Consider the following 22,468-nt stretch of genomic DNA (forward strand, 5'->3'; position numbering starts at 1 on the left):
TATTATATGCATTTTTTCTTTTCTATGCATCCAAGCTCTTGTCTTTGATATTTTCTTCTCTATTTTCTTCAGGTTTATTTGGTACTACTTCATCAAACTCCTTGAGACGATTGCTTTGTCTTTAAAGCACTTTTTCCCTAACATATACATTTAAAGCTATAATTAGTACTAACTTTAATAAGGACTGCATTTGCTGTATCAAACCAGTTCCATATTTAGTTCAAGATAAGCTATACACACACACACACACACACACACACACACACACGCACACACACAGAGGAATGCTTTGCAGCTTTAAAAAAAGTATGGAAGCTATGCATTAACATACAAATAGATCCGTGAGCAACTGTGAAAACACGTTGCAGGATAGTATGATTTATTCCTAGCCTTTCTAAGAACGGGGAGTGATGGTAGTTTCTTTTCTGGCGTCATAACCAATTGTTCTTTTCCAATAACCTTTTAAATAGGTAATCAGTAGATGAGTTAAAGTCATAAAAATAAGAAAATTTTCTGTATATTCTGATTTTACCCTACAGGAACATGATTAAAGGATTAAATGAAAAAAGTATTATTTCATGAACATAAATGGTATAAATAAGGGATGAGGAAGATGGGAAGGGAGCAGAAATATTAATAGAGAGGCTTATGACAATTTCAACATGTTTTTATTCGCTCACAACATTCCAAACAAAACAACATTACATTTCAACTATTGCTTTTACATAGGAAGTTAATTGCTTTATCCAAAGTAGACAGAAATCTATTTCTTTACGTTGCCAACCAGCACTCTTTCCCCTAGGGAAAGCTACTGCTTAAATATTTTTTGAATACATTGTTTAACAGAAACATAGCCTTGCCCTATAATAGTAAGGTAGTAGTTGGGTCTTACCTGCACTACATTTTAACATTTTTCTTATTCAAAGCTGAAGCTAGGGGAAAAAAGGCTCACTCATGATTTTTCTCAGATTTTTATCAACTCCAGGAATCCTCATTTAAAAATATCGGAGAGGTTCATAAATATGAAATCGAAATTAAGCCTCCCCAGAAGTTGGGTGGACCATTTATCCTGAGAAAATAGCTGCTGGTCCCCAATCACTAATTCAAAAGGATAATAAACATTATTGCCCTTCAAGCCAAATGTCTTCTCTTTGTGCTAAGATAACATGTAATCTTTCCTGCTCTGGCAATGAACACTCCTCCTTCACATTCCTCTACTGTTTCTCCTTTTAGCAAATCTTTGACCAAGTTCTATTTCACTGAATGCAAAGGGGAGAGAGAGCACATAACAACTACGGACACTGGAATAAAAGTGAAGAGCACATATATTTCACATAGAAAAATACATACAAATCCAAGTAGCTCATTTTAGGAAAAAAAATCAGGACAGGCATTTTTAAGAAAAAGATTTTCCTTTCTCAATTATAAATGGTACCAGTAAGACACTGATTTTTATATCTAACTATATCACCATATTTATATATATAAAGAGGGGTGGGTCTAAGTTCACTGATATCCCCTGATTTCTCTCAATTCTTTAAAGATTGTCTTTCAGAATGTATTTAAACTGCAACTTGTAATTATATTTTTAGACTACTTTTGTCACTGATTCACTCTTCAGTCTGGCACACACAAAAATTCATTTCAACACTGATTAACTTTTTTGATGCTAAAGCAAACAATTTTCCTTCTACTTCAATTCTATCACTACTTTGGTATTGTATTACTATAGAAACAGGTAAGATTCTAACTATGGATTTTTAGACTACCTAAAATTCTAACATACATATGTTGAAAGCAAGGAAAAGCAGGATGGCAGACACAATTATCATATTTCTCTTTTCATGTATGTCACTATCACATAAAAATCAGAAGGCTCATGTTACATTCTAATTTACAAATGGTGATATTTAGCTTGGCTTTCAAACTATCAAATCTTAGAATCTACTGGTGGCTTTCAACCAACTTACCACAGAATTGTCTGAAATGGTTATGGATCATCTTAAAAACAGAGCAATATATTATACAAACAAAGGTGGACTTAAATAATATATTATTGAACAAAATTTCAAATGACATTTAAAAAACATTATTATTAAAGAATTATTAAAAGGGTTTTTCTTCCCCCTAGGAGAAACTTAATACTTGAAAAGTTTCCCATTCTATACTTCAATCATTCTTTAAAAGCATACTGACAAAGGTTTATATCAGTTCAAGACCTCATCTGTTAAAAGATTAAATACAAAGGTAAGTATTTTCTAAGCAAAAACTAAAAGCCTAACAATCGCTTTCCATGTAATGGTAAACATCCTGATAAAATGAACTTTAATGGCTAATACCTGATTTTTATCTCACAGAACTCTGGATGGATGATAAAGTATGGAAAGCATTTAAAGAGATGAAGTCAAGGTACTCCTAGGATTGAGAAGTCTCCCACAAGAAACCTGTTTTAAAAGTCCAATAATACGGAAAATCTAAACCACCATTATAGTAAAACTGAGCCAATTATAACATTTTATCTTGTTGAGAAAAGAAGAACTTCAACGCATGTACTTTCTTTTGGCACGCACTGTTAATGTGTGTGCTCTACAACACTGCACCTGTTATTTTCCAGCTGAATACTTTATACCACTCTTCTCTGTGGCAAGTTTAAAGAGAGAAGTCTGTCAGTAGACATAAACAAATATTTGAAAGTTTCAGGTCTTGATATATCATATAAAAGCCAGTCCTTAAATGCTTGATATGTACCACTTTAAAGATGTATTAACTATCATCACATTTTAAATTATGTCTTTAACAGGCTGCTTTCTGTAGGATTTAAGGAGGATTTGGTAATCAGATGGACCTATCTTTACACTCTTTTAGTTTTGCTATGAGTACAAATGTCAAACACACAAAGAAGAAACTGTTCCTGTTAGAATCTCATCACTTTATAATCCTTGACAGCAGCTGCTGCTCTCCTGAGATTTTCAGAGAATAAAGCTATACAAAATGCACAGCCGTCATCCTCAGGCTACTTTAGAGTCCCAGACTGTTACAGAAAACCCACAAGGTCACACACAATTATCTAGAAACGTGGTGGTGTCGAAGCAAAGGGAAGCGAGACTCAACAGTGAGTAAAATCAACCAACATCGCTTAACTGAGATCTTTAAAAAGCTTGGTTTTTCTCTTGCTAAAATTTGAAGACAGCTTTATTAAAATAGCACCTGTTCTTTGAGTATAATCAAGATTTTCCTAGCAGAGCATCTCTTTTCATAAACGTACACTGACAGAGAGGCCTCATAAAAGCCCTCACATCAAGCACTAAAATTTCTTCTCCGTAGCTGATAAAAAAGCAAATACTGAAGATGAGAAAGTCTTTAAAGCTTTAGAATTACACTGTGATATTTCAAAGTGTGTTATTTAAAAACAAAAGAGCTAATCACCAATACTTCATTTTCTCATTACCTATTACATGAAATAATCAGAAACACCAAAAAGAAGCCCATAGTTCTGTCTTCTCTGACAAAGAGTGTCTCTCTATACGCTCCTGTTGCTCCTATGAGACAACATTGTGACGTGTGATTGAGATGCAAACAAAGAGAACCATGACGAACTATTCTGTTAATTAACCTACAAATAAAATAAGGCAAAGGAAAAAAAGACCATTTCCAGACTAAAAACCAAAAACTCTTAACAGAGCTTTGAAAAGATACCAACTTGATAGTTACAACACATAAAAATGAAAACTGACTTTTACACATTTTAATCAATCAATTTAACAAAAATTGATTTGTACCTGATTTGTACTTTTACACTGAATGGGTTAAGTCCCAAGCTCCAAACTGTAGCAGTTCATGCGACTCTACAGAGGGGATCTTTGGAAGATAAGGTACCTTTGGAGGACAGTGTATTACCAAGTGTAAACATACACTGATTGTCCACTAGCTTTCTTAAATAGAATTTCTGAAATATTTTTGTAGGAAATTATATATAAGGTGTGTAATTGATCAGATAATTTCTGTTACAACATATAAATTCTGTCGTGTGTGCAAAATGTGGTAAAAATAGAAGATACTACGGATGAGTCATATTTTTAAAGTAAGTGATACATTACAATCCAGTAAGAGTCCTTTAATCTTTTCATGAAACTTCTCTCTGTACACGTTGAAATACATAATGCTTTCTGGCTTTTCCTCAAACCAAAACTTGTCAAATTCATATACGAGATAACCTGCAGTTAAAAAAAAAAAAACACACATAAATATAGTGCTCAATAATGAAATCACACCCAACCATCTCATTTTAAAAGTGTATAACCATTCCTTAAATTCCATATTAGGATTCAATGATCAGAAACCATCTTTAAGAGAAACCTGAGGAACTTTATAAGAAATATTTTTGTATGTTCAAAATAAATATCAACTTCAAGATATTTAGAGTACATTTATTCTTTGTCTCAAAAAAAAATCAACAAAAGTCTTCAAATTTAGAAATTATCAAAAGATACTCTGAGAATAGGGGGAGAAATTATCTCCAGAGACCCGTGAAACAGAAAAATGAAAGTACAAGAAAATGTCAGGCATGGATAAAGTACAAAAAAAGCTGTTTTCTACTAGATTTTAAAATGAGTTACTTTTGCTTTTTTCAAAGAACTATCCAGCACCTTCTCTTTTTGAAAAGAATACATGAGCGCTAAATAGGCTTAATATTTTTGTTTTTCAATATCCTCATTACAATAGCCAAATTAACACTCAAAATGTTAAAAACACTTAATGAAGATGAACGTGTAAATAGACATATTTACAACAGCAAAATATGTGAATTTAAAACTGCTCCTAAACCCTATTTGGATTCAACCAGATGCCATTTATTCAATTACTTAGCAAATGCTACTGCAGCCGTGGCCATGTGCTCATTCACTCTCATAGCAATGCTACAAGCCAGTGTTGTCTATTCTCATTTTTCTGCAGAGGAAACAGAGGTGCAGGGAAGTTAAACGACTCGCCCGAACCACAGTGTGCAAGTGGCCTCTAGTATTTTATAAACCAGACTTGGTTTCCACCAGCATCTAACTCCCCCTTCTGAAAGGCTGTTCAAGAAGGGACCTATTTCAGATAGGTGGGGGAATACAGCCAGTGACTTTACATAAAAGAGTGGCTACACGATCACAAATTGCATAGTATGAAATGACTGTAAATTCCACTTTAAACCATTAGTCATAAAGCAAACAATAACAGATAAGAACCACGACACTTCAACAGTGAAATATCATGTCATAAGAAGGTCAACTGAAGAAAGATTTCAGACTAATCCCTTAATAACAGATCTTTGTCAACCGGGGTTATGTGACACTACCAAAGAATAAGGCCTCTTTGAGCAGAGAGACACCATCTGCTTCCTGTTCCCAAGAGACAAGCTGAGACAGGTGATCTTGTAACTAATATTTTACATCTTTCATTCAAAATTTATTCTGTGTATACATGAGCACAATAGTACATCTACTCATCCATATATAAATTGAGTCTCTGTTCTCCCGCACCCTACCCCCAATATCATAAAGGGGATGTGCAATCAGAAACTTTGGAGATTTAATGCTCTTCGTAGTATTGTAAGTCAAGCATCCAACTAAATTTTATAGAACACAGCTTGTTTTAGTATTTCTGGCTATTGGGTTTTAGCTATTTACCATACCTTTAAATTGCTTTTCATTACCTATTCAAACGACTTTAAAGTGATAGAAAAGAGTTGTTTCTATAAAGCAACATACCCAGTCTATTGTCCTTTGACTCCAGGAGTTTAAAACACCAGACTTGATGGAAATACCATACAAAATTTCTAAACTTAAAATTCCCTGTATGCTTCTACTGTCCCTAACCAAAGCTGCAGGGGCACTTGAGGTTTTCCCACAGGGATTAAAAATAGAACCACAGAAACAGGAATTAACTGGTACGAAGGATGTTACTGGGGTGAAGGATGTTACAGAGGCTTCCCTTTCAGACGGTAAAGCGTCTGCCTGCAATGCGGGAGACCCGGGTTCGATTCCTGGGTCGGGAAGATCCCCTGGAGAAAAAAATGGAAATCCACTCCAGCACTCTTGCCTGGAAAATCCCATGGATGGAGGAGCCTGATAGGCTACAGTCCATGGGGTCGCAAAGAGTCGGCCACGACTGAGCGACTTCACTTTCCTTTTCCTTTCACTGGGGTGATACAAATGTTCTAAAACTGGATTATGGGGACAGTTGTACAACTGAGTAAATTTACTAAAACTCACTGAACTGTACACTTAAAACAGGTGAATTTTATGGTATATAAATTACACCTCAATACAGCCATTAAAAGTCATAACCTTTTTATTATACAAATTTAAGAGTTAACTTTTTGGAACCTCCAAACCATTGGTTGGTGACTTCCCAGGATGACAGTGACTATGTGCTTACATGTTAGATATACAAACAGCAACAACAGAACTAAGAAGCTAATCACCACTTGCTGCTTCTAGTCTTGTCCATGAAAGATGATAACAATAAAATGGGAGGAGGGACAAGGAGGACTGCAGAGACAGACACAGATCACAGGGAAATAAACAATGTGAAAGCTCATCTTTTTATATAGTTCTTTCTTTTAGATAGAAACTATGACCCTGGAACTGACTTGTGCAAATGAATTGGGCTCAATCTCCCAACAAAGAAAAGTATGTATGTTCAAAAGATAAGGTTTCAAACTATCTTCCAGTTAGAATATGCTTCTTCTAATAAGAGCAGAAAAATTGGATTAAAGATTTACTGAGCATGGCCCCACCCACCAGAACAAGACCCAGCTTCCCCCTCAGTCAGTCTCTCCCATCAGGAAGCTTCCATAAGCCTCTTATCCTTTTCCATCAGATGGCAGATAGAATGAAAACCACAATCACAGAAAACTAACCACACTGATCACATGGACCACAGCCTTGTCTAGCTCAATGAAACTATGACCCATGTCCTGTAGGTTCACCCAAGACAGACGGGTCATGGTGGGAGAGTTCTGACAAAATGTGGTTCACTGGAAAGCAGAAAGGTAAACCACTTCAGTGTTCTTGCCTTGAGAACCCCATCAGTTCAGTTCAGTCACTCAGTCGTGTCTGACTCTTTGTGACCCCATGGACCACACCACGCCAGGCCTCCCTGTCCATCACCAACTCCCAGAGTTTACTCAAACTCATATCCATCGAATTGGTGATGCCATCCAGCCATCTCATCCTCTGTCGTCCCCTTCTCCTCCCGCCTTAAATCTTTCCCAGCATCAGGGTCTTTTCAAATGAGTCAGCTCTTCGCATCAGGTGGCCAAAGTATTGGAGTTTCAGCTTAAGCATCAGTACTTCCAATGACACCAGGACTGATCTCCTTTAGGATGGACTGGCTGGATCTCCCTACAGTCCAAGGGACTCTCAAGAGTCTTCTCCAATACCACAGTTCAAAAGCATCAATTCTTTGATACTCAGTTTTCTTTATAGTCCAAATCTGACATCTATACATGACTACTGGAAAAACAATACCCTTGGCTAGAAGGACCTTTGTTGGCAAAGTAATGTCTCTGCTTTTTAATATGCTGTCTAGGGTGGTCATAGCTTTCTTTCCAAGCATCTTTTAATTTCATGGCTGCAGTCACCATCTGCAGGGATTCTGGAGCCCAAAAAAATAAAGTCAGCCACTGTTTCCCCAGCTATTTGCCATGAAGTGATGGGACCAGATGCCAGGATCTTAGTTTTTTAAATGTTGAGTTTTAAGTTTCACTTTCATCACGAGGCTCTTTAGTTCTTCTTCACTTTCTGCCATAAGGGTGGTGTCATTTTCCTATCTGAGGTTATTGATATTTCTCCAGGAAATCTTGATTCCAGCTTGTGCTTAATCCAGTCCAGAATTTCTCATGATGTACTCTGCATATAAGTTAAATAAGCAGGGTGACAATATACAGCCTTGATGTACTCCTTTCCCGATCTGGAACGAGTCTGTTGTTCCATGTCCAGTTCTAACTATTGCTTCCTGACCTGCATACAGATTTCTCAAGAGGCAGGTCAGGTGGTCTGATATTCCCATCTCTTTAAGAATTTTCCACAGTTTGTTTTGATCCACAGAGTCAAAGGCTTTGGCATACTCAATAAAGCAGAAATAGATGTTTTTCTGGAACTCTCTTGCTTTTTAATGACCCAGCAGATGTTGGCAATTTGATCTCTGGCTCCTCTGCCTTTTCTAAATCCAGCCTGAACATCTGGAAGTTCACAGTTCACGTATTGCTGAAGCCTGGCTTGGAGAATTTTGAGCATTACTTTGCTAGCATGTGAGATGAGTGCAATTGTGTGGTAGTTTGAGCATTCTTTGGCATTGCCTTTCTTTGGGATTGGAATGAAAACTGACCTTGTCCAGTCCTGTGGGCACTGCTGAGTTTTCCAAATTTGCTGACATATTGAATGTAGCGCTTCCACAGCATCATCTTTTAGGATTTGAAATAGCTCAACTGGAATTCCATCACCTCCACTAGCTTTGTTCGTAGTGATGCTTCCTAAGGCCCACTTGACTTCACATTCCAGGATATCTGCCTCTCGGTGAGTGATCACACCATCGTGAATATCTAGGTTGTGAAGATCTTTCTTGTACAGTTCTTCTGTGTATTCTTGCCACTTCTTAATATCTTCTGCTTCTCTTAGGTCCATACCATCTCTGTCCTTTATTGTGCCCATCTTTGCATGAAATGTTCCCTTTAACCCCATGAACAGTATGAAAAGGCAAAAATATAGGACACTGAAAGATGAACTCCCCAGGTTGGTAGGTGCCCAAAATGCTACTGGAGATCAGTGGAGAAAAAACTCCAGAAAGAATGAAGAGACAGAGCCAAAGCAAAAACAACACGAGTTGTGGATGTGACTGGTGATGGAAGTAAAGTCTAATGTGTAATCAGCAATACTGCATGTTGCTGGAATGAATCAAGGCAAATTGGAAGTGGGAAACAGGCGTTGGCAAGAGTGAACATAGACATTCTAGGAATCAGTGAACTAAAATGGACTCAAATGGGTGAATTTAATTCAGATGACCATTATATCTACTATTGTGGGCAAGAATCCCTTAGAAGAAATGGAGTAGCCATGCATAGTCCGAAATGCAGTACTTGGATGCAATCTAAAAAACAACAGAATCATCTCTGTTTGTTTCCAAGGCAAACCATTCAATATCACATTAGTCGAAGTCTATGCACCAACCACTAATGCAGAAGAAGCTGAAGTTGAATGGTTCTATGAAGACCTATAAGACCTTCTAGAACTAACACCCCAAAAAGATGTTCTTTTGCATTATAGGGGACTGGAATGCAAAAGTAGGATGTCAAGAGATACCTGGAGTAACAGGCAAATTTGGCCTTGGAGTACAGAATGAAGCAGAGCAAAGGCTAACAGTGTTTTGCCAAGAGAACACACTGGGCATAGCAAACACCCTCTTCCAACAACACAAGAGAAGACTCTACACATGGACATCACCAGATGGCCAGTACTGAAATCAGACTGATTATATTCTTTGCAGCCAAAGATAGAGAAGCTCTATACAGTCGGCAAAAACAAGACCGGAAGCTGACTGTGGCTCAGATCATGAACTCCTTATTGCCAAATTCATACTTAAATTGAAGAAAGTATGGAAAACCACTAGACCATTCAGGTATGACCTAAATCAAATCCCTTATGCTTATACAGTGAAAGTGAAAAATAGAGTCAAGGGATTAGATCTGATAGAGTGCCTGAAGAACTATGGACGGAGGTTTGTGACATTGTACAGGAGGCAGGGATCAAGACCATCCCCAAGAAAAACAAATGCAAAAATGCAAAATGGTTGTGTTAGGAGGCCTTACAAATAGCTATGAAAAGAAGAGAAGAGAAAGGTAAAGGAGAAAAGGAAAGATATAACCATTTGAATGCAGAGTTCCAAAGAATAGCAAGAAGAGATAAGAAAGCCTTCCTCAGTGAACAGTGGAAAGAAATACAAAGCCTAGAGATCTTTCCCACTAGAATGGGAAAGACTAGAGATTGCTTAAGAAAATTAGAGATATCAAGAGAACATTTCATGCAGAGATGGGCACAATAAAGGACAGAAATGGTATGGACCTAGCAGAAGATATTAAGAAGAGGTGGCAAGAATACACAGAACTATACAAAAAAGATCTTCATGACCAGATAACCCATGTGATCACTTACCTAGAGCCAGACACTGTGGAATGTGAAGTCAAGTGGGCCTTAGGAAGCATCACTACGAACAAAGCTAGTGGAAGTGATGGAATTCCAGTTGAGCTATTTCAAATCCTAAAAGATGATGCTGTGAAAGCGCTGCATTCAGTATGCCAGCAAATGTGGAAAACTCAGCAGTGCCCATAGGAATGGACAAGGTCAGTTTTCATTCCAATCCCAAAGAAAGGCAATGCCAAAGAATGCTGAAACTACTGCACAATTACACTCATCTCACACGCTAGCAAAGTAATGCTCAAAATTCTCCAAGCCAGACTTTAACAGTATGTGAACTGTGAACTTCCAAATGTTCAGGCTGGATTTAGAAAAGGCAGAGGAGCCAGAGATCAAATTGCCAACATCTGCCGGGTCACTGAAAAAGCAAGAGAGTTCCAGAAAAACATCTATTTCTGCTTTATTGAGTATGCCAAAGCCTTTGACTCTGTGGATCAAAACAAACTGTGGAAAATTCTTAAAGAGATGGGAATATCAGACCACCTGACCTGCCTCTTGAGAAATCTGTATGCAGGTCAGGAAGCAATAGTTAGAACTGGACATGGAACAACAGACTCGTTCCAGATCAGGAAAGGAGTACATCAAGGCTGTATATTGTCACCCTGCTTATTTAACTTATATGCAGAGTACATCATGAGAAATTCTGGACTGGATTAAGCACAAGCTGGAATCAAGATTTCCTGGAGAAATATCAATAACCTCAGATAGGAAAATGACACCACCCTTATGGCAGAAAGTGAAGAAGAACTAAAGAGCCTCTTGATGAAAGCGAAAGTGAAAAAGTTGGCTTAAAACTCAACATTCAGAAAACTAAGATCCTGGCATCTGGTCCCATCACTTCATGGCAAATAGATGGGGAAACAGTGGAAACAGTGACAGACTTTTTATTTTTGGGCTCCAAAATCACTGCAGATGGTGACTGCAGCCATGAAATTAGAAGATGCTTGCTCCTTGGAAGAAAAGCTATGACCACCCTAGACAGCATATTAAAAAGCAGAGACATTACTTTGCCAACAAAGGTCCTTCTAGTCAAAGCTATGGTTTTTTTAGTAGTCATGTATGGATGAGAGCTGGACTATAAAGAAAGTTGAGTTCCGAAGAACTGATGCTTTTGAACTGTGGTGTTGGAGAAGACTCTTTGAGAGTCCCTTGGACTGCAAGGAGATCCAACCAGTTCATTCTAAAGTAAATCAGTCCTGGGAGTTCACTAGAAGGACTGATGTTGAAGCTGAAACTCCAATACTTTCCCACCTGATGTGAAGAGCTGACTCATTAGAAAAGACCCTGATGCTGGGACAGATTGAAGGCAGGAAGAGAAGGGGATGACAGAGGATGAGATGGCTGGATGGCATCACCAACTCAATGGACATGAGTTTGAGTAAACTCCGGGAGTTGGTGATGAACAGGGAAGCCTGGCGTGCTGCGGTTCATGGGGTCACGACTGAGCGACTGAACTGAACTGAATAAGAGCAGAACCTTAACTAAGACATTACAGTTAATTCTGAGGGGGAAACTTCTGTGTAAAAGATGAGTATATGTGTGTCTTTATGTGTGTGTGTTTGCTTTAAATGTTTCAAGAAATTTGAAAAACATTAGCTTCTCTGCTTCCTGGATGATCCACAGGTCTTATGGATCTGACTGATAGAAACAAAACAACTGAGAAGGTCCTGTAACAACTTTGCCACCTCACGTATTACTTTGATGATCTTCCTAGTCAGGAGCCAAAGAAGATGCTGGTACTGAAAGCACTGTAAGCAACGCTATCTGAAGATGCTCCAGTTACCCCTCTGTGGGGGAATACTGGACAGAGTTCATTTTGTACTGCATTCCCACTTGTCACTCTAACACATTTATTTAAATATGGTAAAATGCTGAGGGGGGTAGTTTTTCGGTTGTTTATTTTGCTACTTGTTTTTGTGTTCAACAAGCAGCATTACACAAGCATATATTCATAGAGAAGACAAGTAATCTGGAAACAGATGGCCAAGTCCCAGGAGTTCCAGCCCTTTGCATAAAGTCAATGAGAGATTTAGGAGAAGAAACTAAACAACACTAGAGGAGGGAAAAACAGTTTTTCAGTAACAAGATGAAAGAAAACAACTATATTTTCATTTTAAATAACTGTATTTTCAAATGTGGACATCTAGAAGAGGGTCATGACTGAAAGACTAGGGAAAAGGCTATGACAGTAACCTAGTAACAAAGTAACATTACAGTTCCAATGGGACAGAAATAGGTGGACAAATTCAAGAGAAATTCAGGAAGGAGACAAACCTGGAAATTAGGGATTAGTAAAGGCAGGGGAGGGTATGGCAATGGAGACCTGGATGACTCCTTTGAGAATGGATGAAGATGTTACGATCTGAGCCCTTAGTATCTAAGTAGTTTCCTATAACCTATATCCTATCTAAAGATACAAAAAGGTCAAGAAAAAGGAGAGTATGAAGCCAGGCTAAATCTGAATTCTTTGCTTCTGAGCAGTATCTTCAGAAGATGCGTTTATTCACATTAAACCTTCAAGATTCAAATATCATTAAAATAAAAGTTAAAGGAACAGTTACAACTGTTACATGACTGTTACATAACTGCTTTAGGAAGAGTTACTAGATAGCCCCAACCTAACACACAAAAAAACCTGGTCTTGAAATAAGGAGTGTGTGCATGTGAAACATTCCTTTAAACTTCCTTACAAGAGTAACCAAATGATATCTGTCCTTGATGCAACAGCATTCATTAACCACTACATAAGAAGAAAAATTCATCTATAGTTGACTGGAAAATGAATGTCTACAGAGAAACTGCATAAATACTAAATTTGCATACATGTCAAAAAACTGCCTCAGTGAACTTTTTACATCAGCAAATATATAAACTGAAGTACAAAATACTCTTAGAAACCCATATTCCATTATCTTGTTTTTCAGAGATATTAAATAGTAAAATGACAAATACACATTATATATTTGATCAAGGTAGTATATATTACATATTTCATATTATGTACTAAGTGTGTACATATATGTATATATATACACACTTTACTAAGGATTTAAAATTTTTCTTAGAAATATCTACTTTTAAGTCATTTCAATACTCACAATAAAACTGGTGAAAGTGTTCCATTGTTGGTATACCAGGAACAAAGTTGTAGAGGTGAAACTTCAAAGCTTCACTCTTCAGTAAGCTGTAAGCCATCTCTGTAAGATTGATTCCAACTATTGCATAAGAATACCTATGTCAGAAACATTACCAGTTATCCCAGCTAGCCAAATAGTTCATACAGTAAATTTTAAACTATGCAAGGAATTAGTAAAATGTTACTCTGATTAATTTCTAACACAGTATTGATTTTAAAATAAGTTCTACATATTAAGAAAGTAAACCAGAATTGATTAAACATTTTTGTTCTTCAGAGCCTATTGATTTTCTGGATCTAATCTAAAACATGAAAATAAAGCTCTGGTCACATGAATATCTAAAACCAAAATCCTTTTTAAAAAATCGAAGAGAGTACTACATACACTCTCATTGATTTCTAAAATACACTGGGTAATCTGACAGTTTCTCCATTATCAGGGTATTTATTTTTATGATGTAATACTGTTATCAATATAATGCTTTTTCAAAGATAGGTATCATTGAAATATAAAAATAAATAATGATAAAGCTAATAACTGCAAAGAATCAGACACAACTTAGCAACCGAACAACAACAAAGCTAATAATGTCAATTTACATTTCACTTCACAAGTTTCAAAGTTATTTCTCATTTTCCTATTTCTATTTCAAAGCCATTTCCCATTCCCATTTTCAATTCTTCCTCAGAAAAATTTTAAAAGGTCCTTATTTTCATTTTATAGATAAACTATATCTTGTGATAAAAATAACTGAAATACATACAAAATCAGTTTATGATCACATATATTAAAATAATGTCATGCAGTATTATTTATAAAGTTCTTATTAACTAAAATAATTTAGAAAAATACCCTGAAATACTTTCAAATTCAGATCTTCTAATTAACTTGAATTCAAGAGTTTACAGTTTCTTTAATATATCCAGCTTACCCTAATTTTGGATGATTTGAACGGGAAAGAATCTGATGAGCTTCACTGGTGTAATTTTCACTGAAATACCTGAAAAGGTTTAAGAAAAATAACAAAATTAACATGCCATTCAAACTGAAGATACCCAGAAGCAATTTTAAAAGCTACTGTCAAAATGACAGTCCTATTGCCAAAAGTATCCCAATCTCCATCTCAAATCCTTTAGTGACTCTGAGATGCTTCTCAATCAAAACTTAATTCTGAGCCATCAGGCCTATCTAGTATAGGATATGGGTCCTTTGCTAGATTTTGAAGTATTTGACAAAAAAATGATCCAACAAGAGATTTTTTAAATCTACCTTAAGGAAAATCTAGAGTTCTGTCTGTTCCACATTTCTTACAAAATAGTCACTGTCTACCTCTTGGGACACTTCCTTTCACCTGAGTTCATTCCTTCTCTTGTGACTTAAGTCTGTACTGCTTAATGCCATTGTCAATGCAATCAGAAGAAAGTCAATAGCCTTCTTTTTGCTTAAAAACCAAACAAAAACAAAACCCTCCTTGATGAGTGGTATAACTAAAATACCGGCCATAAAACAGAAGTATTAGCAGATACAGAAGAGAAATATATAAAGGCTCATACATCCTGTTGGTGAGTACCAATGCAACCTCTTTTGAGTTCTTATAGACCAAACCTTATAGAGAAGTCAGAGCTAATTTTATATTTTCAACCATTTCTAGTACATCAATGGCCATCAAACAATATATCTGGATCTTGGTCATTTTTCAAATTAGTAGCTATTAGCTCTAAATAGAGTAAAAATATCTGCAAATTATTTAAAGATCTATCAGAATCCCTTACCACAGAACTGAATCAAATCCTATTAAATTATTTAAGTTTTAAGCTAAATTATCTTCTGAAAAGCGTTGAAAATCTTGATTTCTGAGGAAATGAGCCAAAAGCAAGGTTATTCAGCAAAAGTTAAGAAAGGAAACATCAGAAGAATGTGTATCTAACTGAACTCCAATTATCTGTGTAGTTTACAAGTACCAAGAAAAAAAGATGGACTTTAAAGGCTAAAAACAAAAGATCTACATGTTCTGAACAATAATAAATTTTAAAATATTTTAGAATTTTCCCAAGTGAAAACAAACTGCATTTATTCTACTTAAATTCAAGTTTCTGTTTATCAAAGTGAAAAATTGGCAATCTCATTTTTTGTAATTATTATCATTATTTTTCAGACTTTTGTGCTTTATTTTTGAAAAGTAGACATATAGGTAACTTTCCTACTCATAAATTTAGGTATTACAGAAAATTAAATACTTTTGTTACTGGAAAAAAACCTGTAAATATCAAAGCCCTACTATATCTTCTATTTTCCTCCCAAATAGCCTTATCCATATTGATCTAGATATTTTTTCTCAATATTAACATAAATTAGCCCAGTTTGGGGAATAATTCTTTCACAGTAACAATTATATGAACTTTGTTATGGTTAGGGTTCTCACCCTAGGCATTTTATAAGCCTATAAATCACTACTCAAGGACAGGCCCAAACACTAAAATATCTCCATCTGCACATTCATATACATATTAATCTTCCAGGTTAATTTCTAAAGTAGAGTTGGTTATCAATTCTGACTTTAGTTACATATTTTGAGATTTCACATATATGCCCAAGCATAAATATTAAAAAAGAAAAACAAGAGAGAATTCATATAGGCTCTGAAAGGTCAGGGATTTAGATCACTTGTCACAGATGGTGAAGAGTAAGTGTGAAGAGACTTTATTTTCATCTTGTGTGCTTATATTTCCTAAAATGGAATCAGAGAGCCAAGAAGGAAGAGGCAAAAGGATAAAAAGAGTAGGAAAAGAGTACATACAATTCCTTAAACGGTATCAGAAAGGTAGGAAGAGAAAGAGGAAAAGTTGGTAAGTAAAGAAATCATACACACACACACACACACACACACACACACACAGACAAAGCATATGGCCAACATATTCAAATTTTTGCCAGCATATTAGTAAATACTAATAGCACAGCAGCTACTAAAATTCAGAGATAGTATGAAACAACCAGATTAATTCTTACTAAATCTTAACAAGATTGGAGATTACATGGAATTTCATTTAGAGAAGAAAAGAAAGTTTATTTTCACTTACACAAGATTGATTAATCCAAGTATGCCCATGCCTCTGAAGTCTGTTTTGGGATCGTCACCCTGGAAACCAATGTCAGCCCACTGCTTGGAGATTCTAGCCTTCAACTTTTTCGTGGGCATTAGTAGATTCCAAAGCTGTATAAACATGCTTCCATATTACAAACAATAGTGATGCTCTTAATTACCAAGACATTTTCCTTCTCGCAGCTGACATACTGGTAAACTGAATGCTTTCAATTAAACTACTTTTGTAGACAAATTACAGGCTCAACAAAGACTTTAGAGAACATTTCAGTTATCCTAAAAAATGTAGCACATTTATTCCAATGTAAAAGACTGATATAAAGAACGACAGATTTTGAAAAGGTAACAAATACACAGAAATCTGAAACAATAAGATGGCTTTACTTACTAAGTAATACATATACACTAGACTTGGTAAACTGCTTCCTTGAGAAGAACACAGTCCTAGGCACTTGGCCCTTCCCTCAAACACTATATTCTTAAGTAAGCTTTATTCTAATGGCGGGTGATTAGTCCCTAGTCAGAAGGAATACAAGTCTGAGATAGGGAGGGGATCATGGAGAAACAATACCAATAACATTATTTTTACAAATTTTCATAATTTTAAAAGAAAAAAGTATGACTTGTTTGTAAGTAAATATATTCCTCAAGACTGAGGATTTAAGAACAGCTATCAACTATTGGATAGCAACAAACTAATCAATGCAAACTAAAGTTAAAAAAAAAAAAATCAGTCATTTTCCAAATTCAACACCACAAGTCATCAAACAAAACAGACTTACAAAAGTTGATAAGAAAGTTTGTGAAAACTTGCAAAACAGAAATACTTGCATTTTTTTTTCCATTTCACTATCATTTCAGGCATTGTTGAGTAAAGGACTCCTAATGAAAGGAGTATCCTGTTACCTAGAATGAAATGTGAAGACTTTGTGACCTTACTGTAAGACAGGGTCAGGACTCTGGCCCTGAAGCTAATACAGTCATCAGACTGGGTTTTCTCTGGTCCCTCCTCTCATCACTAACACATGCATCTGCTCACCTTAGCGTCTCTCCGTGAGCTCAGCAAGCATTTGATTATGCCAAGAGTGAGGCCCACAACGATGCGGTGAGAGACAAGGTAAGACCGCTAATACTCAACACTTACTCTGTGTAAATATCAAATTTCTGGGTTTCACCCCTGGAGATTGTGATTTCATAGGCCAACGTGGAACTCTGGATTCCAAACGTTAAAACACTGGTTACCTTTAGTGAAGGTGGCCCTTAGATTGCACTTAGAGGCATGGATCTCCTCAGCCCCTGACCCTGCTGAGTTTGTGTGAGGCCGGGTGATACACTGCCAGCCACTGGCTCTTCACCTTTCGGTAAGTTTCATGATGAATCACCAAGATGAATATTCCCCTGACTAAAATGCTAGGACTTGGGTCTTACTCCTCTAAAGAGAAGATACAGTGTAGAGAGGGTCTGAGGTTATGGGAATAATGATGATGAGAAGGTTATAAAGAGCAGTCCAGCCTCAGTGAGTACCAGGCACTAACTATGCTAACACCTGAAATATAGAAACTCAACCCGCAGCAAAAGTCCTTTGAGTAGTTTTATTATGCTCTGCCAAAACCAAGTTTTATTTTTAAAGTTCGGTGAAGTGCATATTTATACTCTTTCTGAAAACAAGGGAAAAGTGTTGTTGTTTTTAGACTTGCCTCTCACTGTTACTTAGATACCCGCTTACTGGAATGACGTCTCTTTCCACAGCACTTTAGTTTATAACCAAACACCAGGTGCTCTGTGCTGTCTTCCCTAACTTTAAACATTAAAAAATACAATCAGAATAGGTGAAGTGGACGGGCAGGTGACTCATTTCTGTTTCAGAACTCATCATTCTAAGACCTTCCCAAAGCAAATGACTTCATCTTCTCTAGGCCCCAGAATTAAACTCATCCCTCAAACAAAGGTACTAAAGCAGATGATTTGGAAAGCTTGCTCCAGGTCTAATCTCTCATTTTGGCACCACACTGGCCTTATATACTTCTACTCCAGAAATAATAGGAAGGTTCGAAGTAAATTTCTTTACTCCCTTAATTTTGAAATCTATTGTGGCAATATTCAGCACGTTTCATAAATCCCCAAAGATCTGACATAATGATCTGAAAAGGGACCTCCGTGTTCACAGTTTGAGAGGAAGCTGAAAAAATGCCTAATTTTTATAAGGAATTCTATAAAACTTAAGGGGGAAAAAAGTCTGAAGCTTGTGGACTCACTTCTCAGTTGAAAAGATCTCCCTTTTTAAGTTTATGATATATTTCAGAATTAAAAAAAAATTTAAATTTGAATATCTTATTGATTCTTATCAGAAAATTACAAAAATAGTTAATGAAAAATCTTTCACCAGGATGATTACATTTTCTAAGAGGCAAAGAAATCAGATAGCTGTGTAAGCCTCTAGACATTGCACACAGGCCTTACTATCTTAAGCCTGATTTATTTTCCAGTGTCACTCAAAATACAAAATGCCAAAAACTTACCTTGATAAGCAGCTTTTCATGTTGCAGGTTATCAGAATCATACGGCTTTTTTCTCACACTTTCTACATCCAAATAGAGCTGTTTGTAACCAGATATCTGTAGTAAGCATGCCTTCATGCAGATTTTAAAACTGAAAATGATAAAAATTATCATTTTTTAAAAACATACCTTCCTACCACAATAAAGTAACACCTCCCATAGCTTGTGGTTCATATGTCTATTTAGAAAGCACTTTCTAGTTTTCAGTTGCATACAATAAGCATCAAGAGCCTCTGAAAACACAAAGCATTATACAAAGTATCACGTATGGTAAGATAGAACAAGGCCTAGAAAGAGAGCAAGCTGCATAGGAAAAGCAAACTCTGCAAACCGTAAAGTGTGCAAATCCTTCATTTGTTCACTTCTTTTCACATTTTCTTTGTGCAATCTCACACATTTCCCTATTTTTATTGCCCAATATTAACAGCAGACCTGGTTTTCCAAGGATGAAACAACACACATCGCCATGACAGATTCTCCCAGTTCTCCCGAACACAACAGCTTATCTTCCCTGAAGAAGCATGCTCCTTCTCAACTCAATCTCTCAATCTGTTCATGGAATCACTAAGCTAGTTCTCCAAGCTAGAATGCTCCGAGTTCTGACCCTCCTCTCCATCAAAAACACATCAAAAGGTCCCCGAGCCCTTATCCTTTCTGGCTCTGAAATGTCCTTTAAAGCCCCCATCATATATCTGTTTAACCTGGTATATTTATGGCTTCATCGTCTCTTGTCCAAATGACTCAGTTTCTTGTTTTGTCTTTATCCCTTCTACCAGCCTCCTATACCCTCAAATTTACCCTCCATCTTCCTAAAATACATATCTGATCATGCAGCTTGTTCGCTTAAAAAAAAAAACAAAAACAAAAAACAGAGGACAAATCCAAGTTTTTCAGTGTGACGTGTGAGCCTTCTTGCGTGTGTCTCTGACCTCGCACCCCACCCACTTCTCCAGCCTCTGCTCTGTGTCTATCCAACGCTCAGGCCGCAAAGGACTCCCTACCATTTCCAGATCCTCAAGGGCTCTGTGCCTTGTAGCCTCCTTCTCTGCATGAAATGTCCTCCCCAACCCACTCAATGAGGTACAGCTCAAACATTTCCTCTTCTGTGGAATTATCGTCACAGTTCTCTCCTGTACCTTTCCCTGTTTCAGCCTAAACAAATGACTCCTTCCTCAATATCCACATAGAAAATACCAAATGAAGAAAAAATTGCTAAATATTTACTATCTCAATAAACTAGTGCTGAGAACACAAAACTGGAATAAGTCAAGTCCTTCTCTTACGGAACTCAGAATTCATTTGGGGAGGAGCAAGAGCAGATCAGTGACTATAGGACAATGGGTTAATTGTGTAACAGACGACCTTCCTGGAGGAGGGTGGAGGAACTGAATTTTGGAAGACAAAGAAGGACACAGGTGCTGAAGTCACATTTCAGTTTGGGAAAGTGATGGTAAGCTATTTCAGGGAAGGCAGACGTAAATTGACAATACTGCTGCACTGGGACCCAGTGAGTGAGGGAGTGACGTCGCTCAGTCACGCCTGACTCTTTGCCACCCCATGAACTGTAGCCTACCAGACTCCTCCGTCCATGGGATTTTCCAGGCAAGAGTACTGGAGTGGGCTGCCATTTCCTCCTCCAGGAGATCTTCCCGACCCAGAGATGGAACCCGGGTCTCCCACATTGAAGGCAGACACTTTACTGTCTAAGCCACCAGGGAAGTCCTGGGACCCAGAGATACAGGTTTCAGATCTCCTACTACTCACCTCTCCCGACCTCACTTCCTCATTGAGTGAAGTGTAAGGACTGAATTGGATGATTTTCACAAACCTTTCACCTCTCATGTTTCACAACTTTGTGTGATCTTTAACCTCACAGGATGTAAGCACACGATAAATGAGAATACTGTAAAAACACACACCTGGCATCCTTCTCAGGGTTAATATTCTTTTCCTTCATTATATCTTCTACACATCTGTCCACTTCACTCTGAACAACAAGTGTAGCTTTCTGTAAAACCTATTTGTGTGAAAGAAAGCTGTATGAGAAAAATCTCTTATAGCTGGGGAAAACAAGGAGCATTTTCAAAAGGGCAATTGTGCTTTTTATTACTGAGTTCTAAAAAGTTCTTTACTGGATATAAGTCCTTAATCAGATATATGTGCTGTAAATGTTTTCTGTGTGGCTTGCCAATTCATTTCTTAAAGGCGTTTTTGATAAGTAGTTTTTATTCTGATGAAGTCTAATTTTTTGATTTTTTTCTTAAATGGTAATGCTATGTCTTCTCTAAAAGAAACTTCTGCTTAACCCATGGTAGAAGATGTATATTCTCCTATGGTTTCTTTGAGAAGGCTTAATATTTTAAATATAGGTCTAAAGTCCATATCAAATTAATTTTCACAAGAAAAGAGTGATAGGAGCCTCCCCACCCCTGACCCTCCCAATTTGGTTCCAGTTGTTCCTGCACTTTACTGGTTTTCTAATACTTTCCTGATCTCACTGAATTGCTTTAGTATTCTTTTTAAAAGTTACATATGGCCTATTTCTGTTGTCTCACCTGTTATATTTATCTCTTTGCCTAGAAAGTCTTGGAAGTCAGATAGTATATGTCCTTTAACTTTGTTCTTTGAGAAGACTATTTGGGCTATACCAGGTCCCTTAAAACTCTGTATCAACTTTAAATGAGCTTGTCACTCCCTTCAAAAATAACTTGCTGGGATTTTGACTGGAATTGCATTGAATCCACAGGTCAGTTTGGGGATTGGCATCATAACAATATTGACTCTTCTAATTGATGAACACAGTATATCTTTCCATTTTAAGTTTTCTCAGGAAAAGGAGTTGTAATGTGGAAGTCTTACACAGGTTTCATTAAATTTATCCCTGAGTATATGCTACTGTAAATGGAATTATTCTCTTTTTTGTTTCTAAGAAGTTTATGTTAACATACAGAAACATACTATGTCCTAGGACATTGCTAAATTCATTTACTAATAATGCCAGTAATTTTTAGATTTCTTAGGATTTTCTATACTCATAAACTATGCCATCTGTTAATAAAGACAGTTTATTTCTTTTCACTCATTATGTCTTAGATTTATTTTCTTTGCCTTACTGCACTGCTTAGGTCTTCCAGCAAATGCTGGATAAAAGGAGAGTAAACATCCTCATTTTTTCCCAACTGAACGTGCAGAGCATTCAATATTTCAGTGTTGCATACCATGCCAGCCTTTAATATGACGATAAAGTTCCTTTTATTCCTAGTTAGTTGACTGTTTTTGATCATGAATGGGTATTAAGTTCTGTCAAAACAGTTTTTTTAATATCTACTGAAATGACCATATTTTTCTGATTTACTTTGTTAATGTGGCAAGTTACATTCACTGACTTTGAAAACATTATTATTTTTAGATATTACTGCTTCCATATTAACATCT

General features: G+C 36.6%; 1 protein-coding gene across 4 annotated transcripts in view; it reads right to left on the bottom strand.

The window, feature by feature from the left end:
• Positions 1-651: 651 nt before the first annotated feature.
• The window catches only part of ELMOD2 (ELMO domain containing 2), a 29,424-nt gene continuing 7,607 nt past the window's right edge, over positions 652-22,468 (bottom strand). For 2 of the 4 annotated variants that reach the window (XM_086346609.1, XM_086346612.1), the window contains exons 4-9: positions 20,953-21,050; positions 18,995-19,124; positions 16,453-16,586; positions 14,304-14,372; positions 13,334-13,467; positions 652-4,214 (exon numbers count right to left, since the gene is read on the bottom strand). In XM_086346609.1, the coding sequence (XP_086202735.1) occupies positions 4,069-4,214; positions 13,334-13,467; positions 14,304-14,372; positions 16,453-16,586; positions 18,995-19,124; positions 20,953-21,050 (711 nt within the window). In that variant the 3' untranslated portion in view covers positions 652-4,068. Of the gene's footprint in view, positions 4,215-13,333; positions 13,468-14,303; positions 14,373-16,452; positions 16,587-17,306; positions 17,382-18,994; positions 19,125-20,952; positions 21,051-22,468 lie in introns of all 4 variants that reach the window. The other 2 variants (XM_086346613.1, XR_015144187.1) reach the window with 2 other exon arrangements.

The sequence above is a fragment of the Bos grunniens genome, chromosome 17 (assembly GCF_055505025.1).
Source record: "Bos grunniens cultivar Pamir isolate PY7600 chromosome 17, Bosgru_T2T1.0, whole genome shotgun sequence".
NCBI lineage: Eukaryota > Metazoa > Chordata > Mammalia > Artiodactyla > Bovidae > Bos > Bos grunniens.